The 23,008-nt window shown below is 43.1% G+C and overlaps 1 protein-coding gene across 5 annotated transcripts in view; it reads right to left on the bottom strand.

Moving 5' to 3' along the window:
• zfpm1 (zinc finger protein, FOG family member 1) overlaps positions 1-23,008 on the bottom strand; it is a 93,366-nt gene that overhangs the window by 19,252 nt on the left and 51,106 nt on the right. For all 5 annotated transcript variants that reach the window (XM_029696240.1, XM_029696241.1, XM_029696243.1 and 2 more), the window contains one exon: positions 5,612-5,745. In XM_029696240.1, coding sequence (XP_029552100.1) covers positions 5,612-5,745 — 134 coding nt within the window. The remainder of the gene's footprint in view (positions 1-5,611; positions 5,746-23,008) is intronic.

Here is a 23,008-nt window from a genome sequence, read left to right as displayed (position 1 = left end):
AGGATGAGCCTGCAGGAAAGGTACCACATGAGGGAGGAGGATGTCTTCCCTGTAATGCACAGCATTGAGATTGCCTGCAATGACAACAAGCTCAGTCCGACGATGCTGTGACACACTGCCCCAGACCATGATGGACCCTCCACCTCCAAATCGAACCCACTCCAGAGTACAGGCCTCAGTATAACGCTCATTCCTTCGACGATAAACGCGAATCCGTCCATCACCCCTGGTGAGACAAAACCACAACTCGTCAGTGAAGAGCACTTTTTGCCAGTCCTGTCTCTTCCAGCAATGTTGGGTTTGTGCCCATAGGCGATGTTGTTGCCGGTGATGTCTGTGGTCCTGCCTTACAACTGGCCTACAAGCCCTCAGTCCAGCCTCTCTCAGCCTATTGTGGACAGTCTGGGCACTGATGGAGGGATTGTGCGTTCCTGGTGTAACTCGGGCAGTTGTTGTTGCCATCCTGTACCTGTCCCGTAGATGTGAAGTTCGGATGTACCGATACTGTGCAGGTGTTGTTACACATGGTCTGCCACTGCGAGGACGATCAGCTGTCCGTCCTGTTTCCCTGTAGCGCTGTCTTAGGCATCTCACAGTATGGACATTGCAATTTATTGCATCTGCAGTCCTCATGCCTCCTTGCAGCATGCCTAAGGCACGTTCACGCAGATGAGCACGAACCCTGCGCATCTTTCTTTTGCTGTTTTTCAGAGTCAGTAGAAAGGCCTCTTTAGTGTTCTAAGTTTTCATAACTGTGACCTTAATTGCCTACCGTCTGTAAGCTGTTAGTGTCTTAACGACCGTTCCACAGGTGCATGTTCATTAATTGTTTATGGTTCATTGAACACGCATGGGAAACAGTGTTTAAACCCTTTACAATGAAGATCTGTGAAGTTATTTGGATTTTTATGAATTATCTTTGAAAGACAGTGTCCTGAAAAAGGGACGTTTCTTTTTTTGTTGAGTTTATGTCTGAGTACCAGTCTCTTTAGCTAACATTCCACTCCTTGTCAGTGCCAGAGAGACTGGTTGTCACTAGTTAGCACAGCCACAAAAGTGAGAAGGCCCGTCTACTCGACCAATCAGATGAGGGAGTGTGATGACGCCTATGCCGGCTCACAAAGCCTTCCTACCCGACCAATCAGATGAGGGTGTGTCGACACATATGCCGTCTTAAGGTATATTTCGAGTTCAAGTTTGAGGACCAATGCCACGTTCAAAACAACTGGGAACTCGGAAATCTCTGACTTTCGAACGTTCAAGACAGCTGGAAAATCGGGAAAAAACAGGCTCCGACGAGGAAAAATCATTTTGAACAGTCATCCAACTCGGAATGCCAAGTCAGAAACTCTGGCATCTTTCTAGAGCTCTGACTTTCCGACCTGAAGATCAGTTTAGTTTTTTGGAGTTCCCAGTTGTCTTGAAAGCACCAAAAATAACTAAATACATCCGGGAACAAGAATTGGCAACATCACTAAAGTTTATAACATTGAGAAAGGACAAAAGTTCTGGGCAAAAGTGTAAGTTGTCTTTCTTTTTTAGGTAACTTGTACAGTAGCTAACTGTTGCTACACTTATCTAAATTGAGGTAGCAAATTAGCATAAGGAATTCCATTCCAAGCACAGAGGAGTTATTCTATTTGATAGAGCAACGTTGTTAAGTTTCCCTACAAGCCTTTCATCCTAATAGTAATATATCATATTCTTGACCTTCAACAGATGCACAACCTTTGGCAGGAAAAAAAACTCAGCTGGAAGATTAAAAGTCCTCCATTCAATGGTACTCCCTTTCAAGTTGTGGGCACAAAGACATATGAATGCCACCAGGGGAAAGACAGACAAACAAAAGCCAAATAGAAATGTGTTGCTGAAATGAACATGAAGGCAGTAAGTTCAAAGATAGATCACTGTAATTTATACCATACACTTTTGCAACAATTTAATTTTAATAATGTTGAAGTACTAACCAACAATGGAATGTTCTTCAATAAAAATCTAAGAAGATGTGACTTTAAACAGGTGTCCCAACTCTTTGGTCACTAAAGATCCCATGGCATTTATTGCAAGAGTATGTAAGTGGGGTTAGGGTGGTGAGTTTCCTCTTATACTGTAAATAACTTTGAGTGTCTAGAAAAATGCCAAGTCCAATCAATTATTATTATTATTTTAAATATTGCCATCATCCATATTTGAAGACCATGCCTTTGTAAAGAGATGTAAACTGGTACAAAATACCAAAAAGGTGGACTGCAAGGCTATAATAAACATCACATTATCTGCTTTCCTGATTTTAAGTTAAATATGAAAAAGTATATCAACCTACTCCTGTGTTTACTCAGACAGCCCAATTCCAATTCAAATGTTCATCTCAATATTTTAAGTTAAATAAATAAATGACTATAGTAAGTGCCAAATAAAGCAGTGAGACATGCAGTGAGAAGAAAAGTGTTCAGAAGTGTTCTTCTAAAATCAGCCAAAAATCAGCAAACTTCAAAAATAGACATTTCTGTGAACATTTCTGTGAAACTGTGCGTTTTAAATCTAGATGTGTCCATTTGTTTGTCTACATGCCATTTTAAAAACAATGCAGCCATGGAGTAAACATATTTTGGGTTAAGACAAACTGCCTAACTATGAGTAAGGGCAAATATCATACTTAAGCTTGAAAGCTGAGTTTGAATAAGATATCTGATTACCACGTTGCATTTAGAACGGTTGGTTTTATTATAGCTAATAATTAACCAAATCATTGATGGATCACTAGGCTAGATAAAATAAATGCATGTCTCTCGTCTGCCCCTGCAAGCCGGTCATCACGCTCCCCCACATCGGATTGGTCGTTGCCTGCAAACCCCTAAGCTGGCATACGCGTCATGACAGTCCCTCATCTGATACAGTGAGGGAAAAAAGTATTTGATCCCCTGCTGATTTTGTACGTTTGCCCACTGACAAAGAAATGATCAGTCTATCATTTTAATGGTAGGTTTATTTGAACAGTGAGAGACAGAATAACAAAAAAATCCAGAAAAACGCATGTCAAAAATGTTATAAAATGATTTGCATTTTAATGAGGGAAATAAGTATTTGACCCCTCTGCAAAACATGACTTAGTACTTGGTGGCAAAACCCTTGTTGGCAATCACAGAGGTCAGACGTTTCTTGTAGTTGGCCACCAGGTTTGCACACATCTCAGGAGGGATTTTGTCCCACTCCTCTTTGCAGATCTTCTCCAAGTCATTAACGTTTTGAGGCTGACGTTTGGCAACTCGAACCTTCAGCTCCCTCCACAGATTTTCTATGGGATTAAGGTCTGGAGACTGGCTAGGCCACTCCAGGACCTTAATGTGCTTCTTCTTGAGCAACTCCTTTGTTGCCTTGGCCGTGTGTTTTGGGTCATTGTCATGCTGGAATACCCATCCACGACCCATTTTCAATGCCCTGGCTGAGGGAAGGAGGTTCTCACCCAAGATTTGACGGTACATGGCCCCGTCCATTGTCATGCTGGAATACCCATCCACGACCCATTTTTAATGCCCTGGCTGAGGGAAGGAGGTTCTCACCCAAGATTTGACGGTACATGGCCCCGTCCCCTTAGCAGAAAAACACCCCCAAAGCATAATGTTTCCACCTCCATGTTTGACGGTGGGGATGGCGTTCTTGGGGTCATAGGCAGCATTCCTCCTCTTCCAAACACGGCGAGTTGAGTTGATGCCAAAGAGCTACATTTTGGTCTCATCTGACCACAACACTTTCACCCAGTTGTCCTCTGAATCATTCAGATGTTCATTGGCAAACTTCAGACGGGCATGTATATGTGCTTTCTTGAGCAGGGGTATGCATGCATGGTATGCGTGCAAAGCAAGACTCCATGGCAAGCTCCGTCTGGCCTCCTACAGCCACTTCCTGTCCCTCATCGCCCCTGGTCCCATATTTCTCTGGAATTCGTCACTGGGCTTCCTCCGTCAGATGGCAACACCACCATCCTGACGGTGGTGGACAGATTCTCCAAGGCCTCCCATTTCATCCCTCTTCCTAAGTTACCTTCAGGCAAGGAGACGGCCCAGCTTATGGTGCAGCACGTCTTCCATATCCATGGACTCCCGGTTGACGTTGTCTCGGACCGGGGTTCCTCGGTTCTCGTTCCAATTCTGGAAGGCGTTCTGCACTCTTATTGGGTCGTCAGCCAGCCTGTCCTCTGGGTTTCATCCCCACTCTAATGGCCAGTCGGAGCGAGCCAATCAAGATATGGAGACGGCACTCCGGTGTCTGATTGCCAGTAACCCCACCACCTGGAGTCAGCAACTGGTCTGGGTGGAATATGCCAGGAACACTCAGTTTCCAGGATTAAACCCTTGTCCTCTGTCTTCTGCTTTTAGGCCCAACCCTCCCCCCGTGTCATCGATGGCCAGCCAGCGTATAAGGTGATATGCCACCTGAGGGTTCGACCACAGGGCAGGGGTTTCCAGTACCTGGTTGACTGGGAGGGTTATGGCCTGGAGGAGAGGTGCTGGGTTCCGGCTAATGACATCCTGGACCTGGCCCTCATCGCTGATTTTCACCGCCGACACCACGGTCAGCCAGGTATGCACCCAGGTTGGAAGCCAGGTGGAATCCATAGGGGGGGGGGGGGGTACTGTCACGCCCTGATCTGTTTCACCTGTCCTTGTGATTGTCTTCACCCCCTCCAGGTGTCGCATATTTTCCCTGGGTTATTTATCCCTGTGTTTCCTGCCTCTCTGTGCCAGTTTGTCTTCTATTCTCTTTTACTAGTCCTTCCGGTTTTGACCTTTGCCTGTTTTTCTTTTTTCTGGACTCCATTCCTGCCTGCACTGACCTCGAGCCTGCCTGCCATTCTGTACCTCTGGAACTGGTTTTTACCTTTTGCCTGTCCATAACCATTTTGGGATTTTTAATAAACATCTTGGACTCTAACCATATGCATCTGGGTCTCGCTTAAAGCCCTTAAAGCTAGACCTTCCTTCACTGACATAAAAAGCTTGCTTAGCCTGTTTAAATTAACCTGAAGCTGTAGACATGCAGCCCCACAATTAAGAGGAACTGGCTGTTTTCAGAAATCACACCGTAGATCACCATGTTTCTCCACGATCGTAATTGTTGGGTCAGCTGAACACAGCAGCTGACTCAGGCTACTGCAATGACTCGTGGCAGAAGAACAGCTGCTTCATGAAAACTCCTAATAAGTTAAGCATTAGCACTACAAGCTACAATAGCTTGCTAGCTTTTGTTGAAATATTCAACATTGTGTGTGCAGCACTAAGTAGGTAGCTGGTTAGTTAACAACATTGTTTCAGTCAAAGATGATTTCAGTGACTGACTCAGCTGTTGAACAAATTTCGGCTAGCTTTTCATACCCATAGTCAAACTCCAGAAATACTGCTCATTGAAGCACACAAATCTACATAGTGATTGTTAATGTGATAATAGAAGCATGCGCGTGCACACACACACACACACACACACACACACACACACACACACACTGACCGATCTATGGTTGATAAGGCATTTTATTTATTTACTGATCCATTGACCAACCTACTTCCCGACCCTTGACCTTTAACCTCTACCTCCATGCACTTTGAACTCTCACCTCTGGTACCTGGTCATCTCCAGCCTCTTCTGATTGGACGATCCCAGCGTATGGTCCCCATAGTGTGTCAGTGGTGAGGTCTCTGCGGGCCAGAACCTTGGGGTCAGCAATATCGTCACTTAGCTCCAGGTCATCTACAGAGAGAATAAGAGAAGAGAGTCACCCAGGTCCCACAAGCAAACAAGATACAAAGCCATACAAAACCAACTCAGTTGTGTCTCAATTTACCGTTGAGAGTTATAATAGTAGAATACACAAGGTGCAATTTAGAAATTCCGTTGTGCATCAGCAGTTTTCTATTGTTATATCAGTTACTGACAGTCGTTCAATTAGCCATGTGCAGCTAACCATTTTTTAATTGGTAAGTTAGTCTAGCCAGCTATCTAAACTTAAGTAATCATGGCCAAATACCGACCGAGTATGCAGGGCAAGTGCCCAGGGACCCTGACCTCCAGGGAGCCCCCATTCATTTTGTTAGTCACTCTCAGATATCATATGTGACTTGTTTCACAAATCTAGGCGTATGTCACGCGTCACTACTTCACACGAGAGCCATTTGAATGTAAACGTATTTTTTTATCAAAATGTGTTTTTTGGCAGAAATGCCTTCTGGAACATGTGAACTTTCATGTGCCTTAACCTGTCTGGGCTAGGGGGCAGTATTGAGAATTTTGGAAAAATATGTTCCCATTTTTAACTGCCTCCTACACCAACTCAGAAGCTAGAATATGCATATTATTGTTCAGGTTTGGATAGAAAACACTCTGAATTTTCTAAAACTGTTTGAATGGTGTCTGTGAGTATAACAGAACTCCTATGGCAGGCAAAAACCTGACAAGGTTTCAAGCAGGAAGTACCCTGTCTGACAAGGAGTCGTGCGTCTTGCATCTTTTTATTGAAAAGTAAGGATCTTAGCTGTAACGTGACAATTCCCAGGGCTCCAATAGGCTCTCAGAGCCCGCGAAATAACTGAAGGTTTACGAGGGAGCCTCAGGTTGAAACATATTATCGCCTTTTGTAAGTGGATGCTCCGAGGACCTTTGAATGATGCGCGTGCATGAGTCGCTTCTGAGGAGAAATTTTATTCGGCTGTTTAGGCTCAATGCATACTCCCGGTCGGAATATTATCACTTCTCTACGACATAAATGGCATAAAAATTGGTTTTAAACAGCGGTTGACATGCTTCGAAGTACGGTAATGGAATATTTAGACATTTTTGACACGCCAATGCGCCATGCGCGAAACCGGGAAGAAGCATTCTAGAACTCACGAACAAAACGTCGCTGTTTGGATATAACGATGGATTATTTGGGACCAAACCAACATTTGTTATTGAAGTAGAAGTCCTGGCAGTGTATTCTGATGAAGAACAAGCAAGGTAAGAACATTTTTCTTATAGGAAATGTGATTTTGGTGGATGCTGACCTGGGTGGGTATCTAAATAGCTAGCCCTGTAATGCCGGGCTATGTACTTAGATTATTGCAAAATGTGCTTCATCCGAAAAGCTATTTTAAAATCGGACATATCGAGTGCATAGAGGAGTAATGTATCTATAATTCTTAAAATAATTGTTATGCTTTTTGTGAACGTTTATCGTGAGTAATTTAGCAAACTGTTAGTAAATTCAACGGAAGTTTGCCGGGGGTTATGCGTTTTCTGAACGTCACATGCTAATGCAAAAAGCTGTTTTTTGATATAAATATGAACTTGATTGAACAGACATGCATGTATTGTATAACACAATGTCCTAGGTGTGTCATCTGATGAAGATCATCAAAGGTTAGTGCTGCATTTAGCTGTGGTTTGGGTTTGTGTGACATGATATGCTAGCTTGAAAAATGGCTGTCTGATTTTTTCTGGCTGGGCACTCTGCTGACATAATCTAATGTTTTGCTTTCGTTGTAAAGCCTTTTTGAAATCGGACAGTGGGGTTAGATTAACGAGATTCTTGTCTTTAAATAGCTGTGAAATAGTCATATGTTTGAGAAATTGAAGTTATAGTATTTCTAACGATTCAAAAATCGCGCCACTGGAATTCCAGTAGCTGTTACGTAGGTGGGACGAAATCGTCCCACATACCCCAGACAGGTTAATAACAAACTTGTATGTTATCTGTAAATACAAATAAAAATATTAAATGATGAGCCTAGTTGGTTTAGCCACGTAAAAGACAGCAACCTTCCCGCAAGCCATGATTGGCTGAGCTAATGAGTGGGCTGGACATGCCGAGAGATGAGTTCAGATTGCGTGCTACATGGCAGACCAATCTGTCTATAATATGAGCTGGTCAGTATGTGTAGGTAATCCTTTCTAATGAGGCTTTTCTGAAAGATATCACGTAGTAGAACTGCATAAGCATTGCTCTCCACTTTCTGGAGGACCGAGTTTTGAAATCAGTGGAATTAGAGTATGATAGCTAAGGAGATGGAGAAAACTCTGGCGTTTGATTGCAAATAAGCAGACAAAAAGAGAACGCACAGAAGGCTGTGTTGTATAAACCACCTGTCTCTGGATTACATCTTCAAACTAAGGGCAACCGTGACAGAGCGGGTGAAGCGTCCATCCATGTATACGGGTAAGAGAGTCTAGCTAGCTACATTTTCAGATATTACACGTTTCTAAGTTTGTCATAAAATAGTTTTCATTTCAAATTAGTGTATTGTTAGCTAGCTAGCTAATATTAGCTGGCTGGCTGGCTAGCTGGCTGGCTAGCTAGCTAACGTTACATGTATGATCTGAGTAGTAATATTATTTGTATCTCAGAACCATTGGCATTGCTAGTTATAGCCTAATGTTAGCTAGCTAACATTGAACCTGTTTGGTTAGCTACCTGCAGATTTACGCAGGGTGGTAATGTTATGAGTTTGGATTATGGTTCATTGTTTAGCTAGCTAGCTACATGTCTAAACAAAAGACACCCCTATGCAAGTAGCCATTTCAATAGAATGTTCATGTCACTGCGACAACTGTCGATAGACGTAGCTGGTAAATTTGCTTTGGCTATCTACTCTGATTTCAGAGCACTCTCGTCTGAGTGTGCCAGAGCGCAGAATAACTGACAAATTTACAAACGCTCAACACCCATTGAATATGGCCAGTGTCAGTAAACATTGGCAAAAAAAGCGTAATTCAATTGTTGCCAGCAGCACAGTTGCAGTCACCAATGTTTTGGATAACATGAAAACAGCCTAACCAGCTCTGCTAAGGCGAGTAAAATGGTCAGAGTGAGCTGTTCTCTCATTTGTGTCTGGAAGTAGCTAGCAAGCTAGACAACTAGCTTGGGTGCTTGACTGCTGTTGTTAGAACATAACGCTCGAATCAATCCTACTCCTCGGCCAGAGCGCGTCCAGTGTGCGCTCTGAACGCTCCGAGAGTGAAACACTCTAAATTTACGAACGGACAACGTGACAACGCTCTTGAGTTTATGAACGCCCGGAAAATGTCTCTACGCCTTATAGCAAAATTTGTACAATTGCAGGAAATTAACTTTACATTTTCAAAATATATATCTGCCGTCAAGACCGGGGCCAGTATAATGTTTTGCCCGCGAGGTGGGGGGAGTACAAAAGAAATCTTGCTTAGGGCCCCCAAAATGTTACTGACTACTGGTATAATGCTTGTAGTTAAAGGTCCAATGCAGACGTTTATGAGTGGTCTGAGTGGGGAGGAGAAAACTGAAAACTAGCTGTTATTGGCTGAGAGGTTTGGAACTCTTTCTTATTGGTCTGTTAACTAAGCTCCATCCCACCAAAACAGGCAAAAATTTCAGGAGATCTTTTCAAACAGCTCTTTACCCTCAGAACAGCCTCAATTCCCAAAGTTGTGTCAAGTTGGCTACATGTCCTTTGGATGGTGGACCATTCTTGATACACACGGGAAACTGTTGAGCGTGAAAACCTTTTAAGTGGGTAAAGTAGTTTAACTGCAAAAAATAGATTGACTGCACAAATCAGTTGACTGCATGTGTGGGTATGGATGTGGGTACGCAGACCTGCGAGGCACTGCGGCCCCCTCATAATGAGTACAGACTTTTTTGTGTCCCATCAAAGTTGCCCATCCCTAATCTATGTCATGTCATGGCCAGCGCTCTGATGATTCCAACACTAGGGGGAGTGTGGTGTTGCCTTGAGCACAGAGTGGACTGAGCAGGAGTTGGCCAAAACCAAGGAAACTTTTGTACTTCCTCTTAGGAGATAACTGAGAAAAAGACATGGGAGTCAAGGCATTAGTGTGAGACTTGGACAGAGGGAGCCTCGGGCCACTCAGGAGGAGAGCCCTTCACTATCACACTCATATCCCTTACAATCCCACAGAGCAGAATCTCAAAAGTAGGATCTCAAAGGTAGGATCTCAAAAGCTTAAACAAAAACACATCTCTCAAAAAGGAATGATTAGGAAAGAAATCTTGAAATTCACTTAGTCCAGTACCTCCAGTAAGCTGTCCTATGACACAGCCCCCATAGCCATGGTGCTCTACAGTGCAGTACCATTGGAACATGCTGTTTACCACCACGTTCAGCTGTCCCTCTCCCTCCATGTTGATTCTGTTGCTCTGTGTCCCCCCCCCCCCCCCCCCCGATCTCCTCTATGGTTCAGCTTCTCTTTCGGGGGTCGGGCTAAAGTACCGGGCTGATAAGAGTGTTTGTCTAACACTCTCTATGTCAAAACACTCATCTATCTTCTCTGTATCTATCCCCACCAGAGAACAACAGACAGACGCTGATAAAAATGGCTTTCCCACAGCCAAGAGTGAGAGAAAGAGAGGGGGAGGAAGGGAGAGAGGGAGGGGTGGAGGAGACAGACAGAGGGAGGAGCGAGAAGGAGGGAAAAATGAAGGAGCAGTAGTGAGAAGGAGATTGGAACAAATCAAGCTTATGAGTGTGTTACTAAGTGGAGGCTGGTGGGAGGAGCTATAGGAGGATGGGCTCATTGTAATGTGGGGAATGGAATTCATGAAACGGAGTCAAACATGTGGTTCCCATACATTTGATGTGTTTGTGTAAGTCTCCTGTCCACATCAGCGAGGCTGAAGTCCAGTGTCCAGGCCTATCTCCCATCACCCCTGGCCAGATCACACTCTGACCACCTAATCTCAACACTCCATCAATGTCCAGTCTGCTGCCCTGATATTGGCTGGCCTCGGTCACATGATGCCTTATCAGCACGAACACCACCATTAACCTAATTGTGAAATTGTCTGCTGGGATTTTACTTTTGTGAAGAAATATAGAGACCACACTGAGCGTCAGTGTTTAGAACCTAAAAATATTCCATCCTCCTTCCATATTCTGCCTTGCCCCGTTCCCCGCTCTCTGCCCACTGTACCACAGAGAGGTAACCTGGATGGGAGGTCTCAGCTCTAAGTTGCCAACGCACGGTCAGCCGCCCGGGCACACCATCCAACAGGTGGCTTAAAAATCAAGATCAGTTTTATCCTCCCACTGAGGAGTGATCACGAGGCCCATTTTAATCACTGCACATGAGTAATCCCTACAGGTTAGCACGGTGCTACGCTACGCAGGGCCTCCTACCGTTCTAATCCCTGCTAATTACCACTCCTGCACACCACAAACCCCCATAATGACCTGGGGTTCTTATCAATACTGCTCAATGCCCTGCGCTCGCCTCTCGGCCTGATACTGGCCCCTCTGTAGAGGCTCTACACCATCTCTACAGCCCCACAGCCCTGTTCATTGCAGTGCCGCTTGGCCACTCCGCTTGATATGCTGGCCCCTCTCCTCGCCTCTAAACCATCTCTATACCCCCACACAGCAGACCTCAAGAATATCCACAGCCCGGACCACAGACAGTGCCCACAAAACACAGTCAGGACCAGGCTTAATCAACAGGGATCCTGCACCACAGTCCACACAGACCTATCAGCCAGCCTTATCAATAGAGCTCCACTCTGGCAGTGTCCACACAAAGCCTTATCAATATGGCTGCTTCACCAGCCACTGGGGCGTCCTGTCCGTTTTACAATAGCAGACAATAAAACAATCACCCTATCGTTAATGAAATGACTAATGCAATTACCCGATGAGTAGACAGAGGGGGATGGAGGGAGTTTAGGAGGGACAGGGAGGACAGGAGGGAGAATACTGCAAAAGCGAGGCCATACATTTGTATAAAAAATCTATTAGTTTCACATGTTTAGATGTGTTATTTTCTTAAAGACCCTGAGGGATTGTGACCTCATGGCACGCGGGCAATTTAACAGATTCACGCAAATCCACTTCCTCTCTGAATCCTTCAAGAGGAACAAAGAAACATTCAGGTAACGCTGCATTCGTAACCAAGCAAGAGGTGGGAATTTACCAGTTGTGAAGTCGTAAATACAAGTTGTATGCATTCACGTGCTTTGACCTCGTTGAGAAACGCCGATTGGCTAATGGCCAGGAAGCTGCATAAACCATAAACTAAAAGTACAGCTATTGTGATTGTAAACAAATGATAGTGTTCAAAACCCATATTAATACATTGCTTTTTCATAAATAATGTTTTGTTGCATTTAACTGCCCAAAATGCTGTTATTGAGGTCATTTACTTTGTAATTTACATCAGAGGTCAGCATGTGGGAGAAGTGGGAGCTCAGGATGATTCAAGTTTCCCACTTGAATTACCAGTTTGAGGGCCGTTCAAGTGGATTTTTCCCAGTCGTATGTGGTAAATTCCCACTTTCGACTTCGTTACGAACGCAGCATAAACATCCCATTCAAGCTATGTAAAAGACATACGTGCTAACAGACACCTGAAAGTAGTTTTACAAGTCTGTCAGATTGACATGACGGCAGTGAACAGTGAGATTCTGCCCCTTACATGTCCCTATGTGTAAACCAACACCACCACGGACCATTCAAAGGGGTTGTTAGTAATACCATGTTAACATAATACCTACAACTGTAGTTTACAGTACAGTCCTGTAGGGGCACTGGAGCTCAGCCTTGATAACCCAAACAATGTTATGAGAAAGAGATACAGTAGCACTTCCTGGTCAAATACATAGCTTACACTTATCTATTCATTCTCAACATATCATGAGACTATTGGACACACCTGTCTTTGTGCAGTAGTTCATTGTCTATGAAATTGCACAGGTGGACAAGAACTTTGAGGTCTTGGGCAATTAATGATATCACCAACCTTACATCAACGTTACAACAGGCCAACCTAACCTAGCGTTGTGCTGGTCGTCACGTTTGCAAAACAACACGCATGATCATCTGCACCATCCTATGGGAGGCGAGCATGCTCAAAAGGACTCATCTGATTGGATCTCAATGCGTAAAAAATAGTTACACAACCGTCTGTAGCAGGATCTCCCCTATTCCCCAACACCATCGTCTCCTCTATCAGGGCTAATTGATTTTTTAAAAGGCTATTGTTGATATCAAATTAGCACATCGCTGCAAAGCCATTGATTTTTTGACACAGTACAACAGGAAGTCTTTATCAGGGCCGCACTCCGACCCCGCACTAATAGCTGGGGTTTAACCTCTGCTGAATGACAAATCTCTGAGCTTGCTCCCCTACTCACTCAGTATGGGGGCTCCCCCTCTCTGCTCTGCACCTCACAACTGAGGAAAGGAGATGGGCCCCTACCGGTATACAGGAGCCCTACGGTGCAGGCTTGGAGAGACCATCAGAGCTAACAGTCACAATATATGAGTGTCTGTGAGAGATTGAGAGAGTGAGAGAGAGATAGAGAGAGAAAGAAAGCAAACCCATTCCTCCAGTCAGGATATAGAAACGTCATGGTCTAACACAGTCCCTTGGGTCCAGCATCAGTTCAGTTGAAAAAATACAAATTTCTCATGCTCAGGACGCAATAATTTCCATTTTACACTCTGTTGCACAGCAAAGATAAGACACCTGCGACGCCAAGCTAATCAGATGAGCTTCAACAGAACTTTATCATTGACATTTACAACTGTTTACCCAACTAATTTCTCTTAACTGCACTGCTGAACTTTTATCTGCAAAATACATACACTAGGAAAGAGCAGATGCTGAACATGCAAAATCCAAATATGTTAAATAAGATCAAATAATTTAAAACAAAATGGGGAAAAATATGTGTAAGCCCAGGTTGGCAAGGCAGTGTTGACAAAATGTACCCCTTGGAATAAAGACAGAAATGTGAAGAATGCTGACATTTACATGCAAAAATTCATTTTGAGTTCAGAAGCCCAGTGGTTGAATACGTTTATTTGTGATAACAGCCTGTGATAGAGATACATGACTAGTACTGTAGCCTTCTCTTATGCAGCGCTTATGCTATAAGTATAGGCTACTTTATCACTCTAAAAACACAGCCAGCAGGGAGCCCAAGGTAATGTAAAGAATACCATGTCATCATAAATAGTGGCTTGGTGAAATTTACTACTCTTAGAAAAAAAGGTGCTATCTAGATCCAAACAAATGGTCATTCAGCTGTCCCCATAGGATAACCCTTTGCAGAATCCTATTTGGTTCCAGGTAGAACCCTTTCTACAGAGGGTTCTACTTAGAAGCCAAAAGGGTTCTACCTGGAACCAAAAATGGTTCCACCTGGAACCAAAAAGGGTTCTCCTATGGGAACAGGCAAATAAGTATTTTAAAACCCTTTATTTCTAAGTGTACCCACGCCTCTCTGTCTCCAGGAGGCTGTACTGTACCAACAGAGAAAGCTGTGAAACGAGAGCAACATTGTTAGGGCCGAGGGCAGCAGTATGACTGGAGGGTCACAGACAGGGGAGAAGGGTTAGATCTGATCAAGACTCCACTGCTACCCCTGAGCTGCACCAAAACTCCCTTTAAAGAGAGAGAGAGAGAAAGAGAGAATGTGTGTGCATGTGAGTGTGTTTGCCTCCATCTCTTCCAGCCTCCCCTAACTCCACTGCTACCCTTTCATAAATTGAAAGTGGAGACCTTCAAGAAACTCTCCTGATAATCACACATAAATTAATTAGAAATGTTTCTCGACATTCTCTCCGCATAGATGGAGGAAAAAAAGACTCGGGCAAAGCCACAAAATTAATTGTACGGTATGTGACTTCGATAATTAATTCAATCATTAACTCTACTTCAACAACTCCTTCTGGCTTCATGAAGGACATTTCAATCATAGCTGTGTCAGGATGTAGACTTGGAAAGAAACCTGAAAAGTTGATATTAGAGAATGAAGCTTTACAGTCAGGGCCATGTTCAGATTCACTAGCTAAAGTCTTTCCTTCCAGTTCTCTGCTGCCAATGACTGGAACGAACTGCAAAAATCTCTGAAGCTGGAGACTCATATCTCCATCACTAGCTTTAAGCACCAGCTGTCAGAGCAGCTCACAGATCACTGCACCTGTACATAGCCCATCTGTAAACAGCCCATCTATCTACCTACCTCATCCCCATATTGTATTTATTTATTTATCTTGCTCCTTTGCACCCCAGTATCTCTACTTGCACATTGATCTTCTGCACATCTACCATTCCAATGTTTAATTGCTATATTGTAATTACTTCGCCACCATGGCCTATTTATTGCCTTAACTTACCTCATTTGCACTCGCTGTATATAGACTTTTTGTTTTCTTTTGTTCTACTGTATTATTGACTGTATGTTTTGTTTATTCCATGTGTAACTCTGTGTTGTTGTATGTGTCGAATTGCTATGCTTTATCTTGGCCAGGTCGCAGTTGCAAATGAGAACTTGTTCTCAACTAGCCTACCTGGTTAAATAAAGGTGAAATAAAAAAAATTAAGAAGGCCTAAGGTGCTATATAATAACAGTGCAGGTTTGTGTCTGTCTAAAAAGAGCCAACAATGTTTCAACATAATAGTGGCCTCCTGTAATATACAGTAATCATGGGTAAGCAAAAGGAAGTACCAGTAATGGAGGAGAGACAATTGAGTCTGCTCTCACTTCCTAAAATGGCTACTTTGCTCCTACAGTATTAACAGCCATGTGAGAGAAACCTACTGTATGAGGAAATTGAGCTTTTGTGAGAGGAGAACATGACAAAAGTGTCAGAAATGCCAATTTCCTGGTGCTAATTCACCAACTCATGGTGGAGGAGGTTCTGTATGGACATTCAGTCATTCCAGAGATACTTCCATTTGGGCACACCAAGCCAACAATTCATATCAGAACATACTGAGATGAGAAATAACTCTCTTACTAGCTACACAACAATCCAAGATGGCCAGTCAGTCACCCTCTCCAAGCTCACCACAGTACATGTGACAGGGTCACCACATACATCAGATCTAAAACCTACACTACATAATGGAGCAGTGAGCTGGAGTGGGAAGCTGGTGTGAGTCTGGCAGGGGAGAGATAGAGGACAGGAGGGGGAAAGAACAAACTGAAACGCAGGGTACGAAGGACAGGATGTGGGCTCGCACTGCAGAGAAGCCAGGCGTCTGATAGGGTCGTAATCACCATGGCACTGTCTCGGGCAGCAGGCGCTAACACATCGGCGATGGGAGCAGCTGGGCTGATAGGGCCGGGACAGCAGTGAGAAATGTTCCTTTAGATTATACCCCTCGCCTATCAATCATCACGAGGGGAACAGAGTGACACAGAGACAAGCCAGAGAGAGAGAGGGGGGGGGGGGGGCGAGAGAGAGAGAAGAGGGAACATAGATAGAGGGGGGAGTTGAGGATTAGCTAGCTCCTTCATTATAGATAAATAAACTAAAGCAGGTCCATCATTAAATAGTGAGCTCATTATACCACGGTGAGACATGTAATGGCTACCATATTTATTCACAGGAACAGATTAAAGAGGGAGCTCATTTGCCTTTGATGGCAGAGTGACAGTCAGCCTCACACAAACACAAGCAGCCTAGAATGGTTTATGTGACACACATTGGGTTGCCGTTGCAGTTTCTTTTCAACCACAACAGTCCCACAGTCCACCGCACCAACCAAGGTTACAGTAGAGACAGAGCAGGTGTGGAACCTCTACGATATGTACTCAGGCCTACAGGAGGCCCAGCAACCAACACAGTTACTGTACACTTCTACAGCATCAACAGGTCCAATTGGCATAGAGAAAGGGGACACAATCCTATGAGAATGTGAGCCAGTGATAATGAGTGAGAAAATCATCTACTATAATAGAAATGTTACAAGAAACAATAACCAAAATACAAGGAGTGATTAGCTTTCTGTACATCACTCTACTGTGGATGCTTGAGAACATATCAAGAGATCAATATTCTCCTCAGATCTACATTCCTGACCTTACCCCATAGGGTGAAACACACTCCCTCACCCCAGCCCCTCAAGCCTAGTCCAAAGCCCTACCCCTGGAGATCCAGTACAGACAAGCAGTAGAGACGGGAGTTAACCGTCTAATGCTGGGCACCTCTGCTCCCCCTCAGATAACAGGCTGTCTGTACACAACCACAGTCGCTGCCAACCAGATCAGAGGGAAAATAAAAAAGACAATTTTCTTTCTTCAAAAAGTGAATACCACAGCCACACATTGAGTTAAAATGTACAGGATACAAACATTCCATTCCAGCTAAACAATGGATATATAAAGTTTTTCAAAAATATATATATACATTTCATACACATCTAAAATCTATTGAAGTCAGAATGCCCGAGAAGCCGGTGTTTGGAGGATATATTGGCATGGGTGTTGATAGGCCTGAGACGAAGTCGAGGGACAGCAAATCGTGGCAATATATCCTCTAAACACCAGCATCTCGGGCATTATCACTTTTATACAACGGGTTACCAACATAATGATTGACATATTTTCATTAAAAAAAAACATTTTGTATCTATTCATTCGTTCTAAATATTCCATTGCAATACTGGCTGGCAATGTTCTTATCCTTTGTTTGCTAGCTAGCCAACTACGGCTAACTTACAGTCATGTCAAACAGTGCAGACAGAATAACAGCAAGTAGCTGCTTTTGCATTTGTTTAAGCGGTTTTCTAGTGACATGCACGATTTCGCCTGGCATATGTGCTCTCTCTTCAGGACACTATTGTTCAGAGGAGCGAGCCAACAACACAGCTAACACAATCACTTCAAACTGAAGCTGGAAAGACTGCAAACTAGCTGCCTTCCGTTTCATTTTAACTGTTTTTTATTGACATTTCTTTGTACATATCCTTAAAAATGATGCTGATTTATGATTTCGACTGGCTGAGAAAAGCGGCCTTCCTGTCTGTCTCCTCCCGACACGTTCATTACTATGGGATGGCTGGAGATTGAATTTCAATACTGAAACAATGTTGCAAATGTCAGAGCGAAAGACAGCCAGGTGTATAAAATTCTCCGCTATTGAAAAACAATTGCTAGTTTAAAAGAAATGGGAGATAATGTCTAGATGCTTTTTATAGTGGAAATCTAGTTTATAAATTGTCTGGCTGGGCTGATGAGACAGATTGCGCAGTGAGATGGAACAGAGTAAATAGGCATTTCAACGTCATAGCTTTTGCTGGTGGTAAGTTGTGGAATAGACACCGGCTGGAATGCCGTTTTAATAGTCCAGGATTAGACCCACCCGTTGTATAAGAAGTAACAATCTGAGAACAGTAATATTTCACACACACACGAAGGTACCCATAAATAATCATTTCTGATGAAAAAACACAAATGTGAAATATTGGTGAATATACAGTTTTGGAAATAAACTCTTCATATACACCCACATCTTTGCAGAAATGTGTAGAAATTCAAACTGTAGCACCACAATCAGTACTCTTCTTCCATGAAATAATCACTTTGATTGGTCCCAAAACAAACACCTGTTCTTGTCCTGAGAATCAGCCTCTAGATCAAAGAAACAAAGTATTATTGTCCCAAAAAAATAATAGATATTGTGATTGGTATTTTTGTTGATGTCCATGAAGCAGACCATAAGGTTAAGTGCTATTAGAGTTGTATTTTTTGTAAAAACAATATGCAAAAGTCTTACCACTACACTTGATACCTCCACTGCCTTCTGCAAGCAATAAGCTGAAACAACAACTCAACAGTAAAACTGTTATTTACCGCAACCTGTTACACAAGACTAATTTGAATAAGATCCACTTTGATGAATATCTTTCCACAGAAAAAAAAACGTCACGCAATGCAAATTTTCCAAATAACTTACTGACTTAAATATTCTGAATGGTGATGGAAAAAGCTCTCTGTCACAGGAGAATTTTGTCTCCAAAACTGTTACCTCCAAAACTGCAAAATATAAGGCAAGTTACAAACCTTCCTGTTAGGTACATGAATTTGCTTTATGATTCACATACAACTATACAACATATCCAGATTAAAAAACAGACTTCATAATAATAATTGTCATCATTTTTTAATAAAGTAACGGTTAAAATGAGTCAACTGTATTTAATACTTTGGTTTTGGTATACCTCTCAGGAGCCATCTGAGTTCAACCTCTGCCTTTTCCACGTCAGCTCATCCCTCATCCCTCTTCTATCTGTCTTATTCCCTCTGCAGAGATCTCCTAAAGAGTGACATGCAGATTCAGCCCCTCTCTGCTGACAGAGAGAACCTAACCTATTATACACACCTTCCTATCAGAGCCCCACCTCCACCACCTGCTCCCCCAAATAAATGATCATCCTTTTTATGCCATTGATGATATGCATATTCTATGCCTCTCCATGGTCCCTTATAATAAAAATGATCCCCAAAAAAATCCGCCCCGCCTGATATATATTAATAATCATAATGTTTTATTGGTGGTCATTTGAATAACTCTGGAGGATAAGGATAGTGTAAAATGCTAGCAAGGCAGGAATGCTTTGCCAGTCTGCTGGGTTCTCCGGGTCTGATTCTGCAGCTCAGTGACACTCGGTCTGGTCTGTTCTGTTCTGTATGTGGAGGATAGACAGGAGTGATGGTCCGGGAGCCACGAGGGATTACTGTGACGGCGATTTGCATATCAACAATTTGAAGCAGAGAGGAAAATATCAAACCCTCCAGCCAGCAAGGTCATTGAAAAAATATATTTTTTTATCTTCATAATTTATTTTGCATATCATGCAGCGGGACATATTCTAGATGAAAAAGCAGCTTTACCGTATCATACTATCCCTGCCTGACACTGGGTCTCAGCCACTGTCTTTTATTCTGCACCACCACACCCTCATCAAACTCCCTATATTGCACACACCAACTCCATTACACAGAAATACCACCACACACACACACACACACACACACACACACACACACACACACACACACACACACACACACACACACACACACACACACACACACACACACACACACACACACACACACACACACACACACACACACACACACACACCTCATCTTCACGATTCCTTTCAGAATAAAGACAATGGTCTGCAAAATATAGGAAGAATATCATTCATTAAAGAAATATTTGAGCTACACTCAGAGAGAAAAAAAACAGTTCCAAAGGGTTCTGTCCTCATAGAATAACCCTTTTTGGAACCCAAAATGGTTCTAACTGCAGCCAAGTTCTTCAAATGTTTCTCCTATGAGGACAGCCGAAGAACCCCAAGGTTCTTCAAAAGCACCTTTTTTAAAATATTGCTTATCATCAAAGCATCTTTTTGATTTTCATGATTTTCACTACAAATAAATGCCACAAAGGCAATGTTTTAAAAGATGACACTGAACGGAAATAAGAAATTCAAAACACTTCTTGATAACTCTTGTCTATAGTCATATCAATCAGTTGGGTGAAAGTGTAGATTACAACCATAGGATAACCACTTATCGTATGGTCATACCAGGATAAATAACACACTAATCACACTATATTTTACCAGGTAAGTTGACTGAATACACATTCTCATTTACAGCAACAACCTGGGGAGTAGTTACAGGGGAGAGGTGAGGGGATGAATGAGCCAATTGGAAGCTGGGGAATATTAGGTGGCTATGATGGAATGGGGCCAGGTTGGGAATTTAGCCAGGACACCGGGGTTAACACTCCTACTCTTAAGATAAGTGCCATGGGATCTTTAATGGCAACAGAGAGTCAAGAAACCCGTTTAATGTCCCAGCCGAAACACGGCACCTTACACAGGGCAATGTCCCCAAACATATACTGGCTCCAGAAAAAAAGTTGGATACTGATTGTATTCTGGTGGGAATTGTCTAATTCTACTTTCGAATAACAGGAAACTAATGTGGTCGACAAACATAGGCATGAGAAGAATTACAATCTTTTCATTTTCTGGTCTGTCTTATTTTCAGCCAATACAATGAATCTTTCTTCTGTTAGTCTGAAATGTAGTGTCTGGGCAGTAGAAATGACACAGACACAATGCAATATAATATAGTAGCTAAATAGGTTTAGGAAAATAGAAATACCCTTTCTATAAAGAATTGCTGAAATAATAATGTGTAAACAGATACATTCTAATTCACACTCTAATTCTAATTCACATTCTAATTTTGGCCAGGATTGGAAATTACATGGAAAATATTTCTACACTGTAAATGTATGAAAAATATGAATGATTGTGTTCATCACTGACTCATTATGACAGAGAGAGAGAGAGAGAGAGATGAGAGGGTCTGTTGACAGAATATATAACATTTCTCACATGAGGCGTGGCTGCCATGACATAAACATCTAGAAAGCAGATAAATTGAGGGCAAGCACCAATCTCTGGCAGACATGAGCATGACAGTCTGCATTTGTGAGGAGGAAAATAGTTAAGTTGGACAGCTTGGGGGAGCAAGAGAGAGAGAGAGACGCAGAGAGGGAGGAAGAAAGAGCGAGTAAGAAGGAGAGGGAGATGGGTGTGATGAAGCTTGAGATGTCTGTGGTGAGGACCTGACCAGACCCTGCTCTCTAGTCTAAACCACCTGAAATCCCTGTACCCAGACGGACAGACAGATGGACAGCCAGGGGACAAAAACAGATATCAGAGTCTGATCCGAAAACAGGGCTAAACTAAGTGACAGTAAGAAATGAGCGGAATGCTAAGACTCATAAAGAAGACGGAGATAAAAGCCTTTTCCATACAAGAAAATGTTCCTCTCCCAGAGGCTTGTGGGAAATAGCTGATAGAGCCTAAACGAATGTATGAACAAGACCACGTTCACCATGAGTCCACTCCTAACATTCAGAAAAAAAGAGAGGGAGAGAAAAAAACAATAGGGAATGAGAGCATGTCTGTGTTGGGGGGTTGTTAGTGGTGATGGAGAGACCAGTGGTGGGGGTGGATGGAAGAGAGAGGTTGGGGGCGGGGGGGGTTCTTAACGATAAGAGAAAAATTCAGACCGGTCAAAGTTTCCCTTTTGCCAATCGTGCTCCTGATAAAGACAGCGCCTGCTTCAGTACTGATAGAAGGGCTATCTCTCACTCGCTCCCCCTCTCTCGCTCTCCCGGCAGTTAGTTTGTGAGGAAAAAGCCTATCACACTAACATCACTGTGCTGCCATCAACCAGCAACCACACAGCAATTAATATCGCTTCAATTACTGTTAAAGGGACAGGCTGGGACATGACGATAATGAAAACATCCTCAACTAGAAGAATTAAAACACGGACACACGCACACTGATGGGCACACATGCACAGCTTGAAAAGAAATATGAACGACAGATCCTGTGGATCCTTACATTATTGAACCCATTGTAGACAACACAAGAGAAGAAAAATAAATAACAAAACAGCTATGATAAGAGAGAGGGAAAAAATAAAATTATGGCAATTGCTTGTTATCTTCTCTGGTCCATGTTTGTGCTCGAAGACATGTTTTTGTTACAAGTTGAATAAATTCCCATTGTCACGTTAATGGCTGCTTCTCCCAAACAACAGCCTGGACACAACACACCATCTACACAATAACACAGCAGCTTAAACACACTCACACTGACTTTACAAAACAGTAAAGTGTTGGGGGGTGTAACGGTACAGGCATTCGTACTGAACCGTTCGGTATGGGGACCTCGCGTTTTGTCTGCACTGTGAACCCGAATGAATACATCAAAAATATACAAATAAAAAGCACTAGGCATATAGGCTATGCTTACGCTGCGTTGTATGCCTCTTGAGTAAAATCTGAGCACACATTTTGTTCAGGCTCTTCCATTAAAACAACTAGAGCCTACGCCCACGTTGTAATCAAAGTTCTCATCTTAATTGCCGCATTTCAAACTGTCCTTTTGTAAGGCGCAGCCGGGAACTAGCTCTGTACGATGGAGAGTGGTGGGGTCGATAAACCTGGAGGAAGATTCTCCATCATCGTTTAAATCTTCAGTTTGGGAACATTTTGTCTTCCCAGTAGATTACAACGGGGATGGACAGAGCGAGTGCGTCGCCCCCGCTCAACAAGAATAGCCTATACAGCTGCCAACACCTCAAACATGCTGAGGCATTTACGCCGACATCAGCCCAGTATTCCTACCTGCGGAGCAAGACAGAAACTCA

Source organism: Salmo trutta, chromosome 17, assembly GCF_901001165.1.
Source record: "Salmo trutta chromosome 17, fSalTru1.1, whole genome shotgun sequence".
Lineage (NCBI taxonomy): Eukaryota > Metazoa > Chordata > Actinopteri > Salmoniformes > Salmonidae > Salmo > Salmo trutta.
Note: the sequence above shows the minus strand (reverse complement) of the source record. Positions and strands in the feature narration are given on the sequence as shown.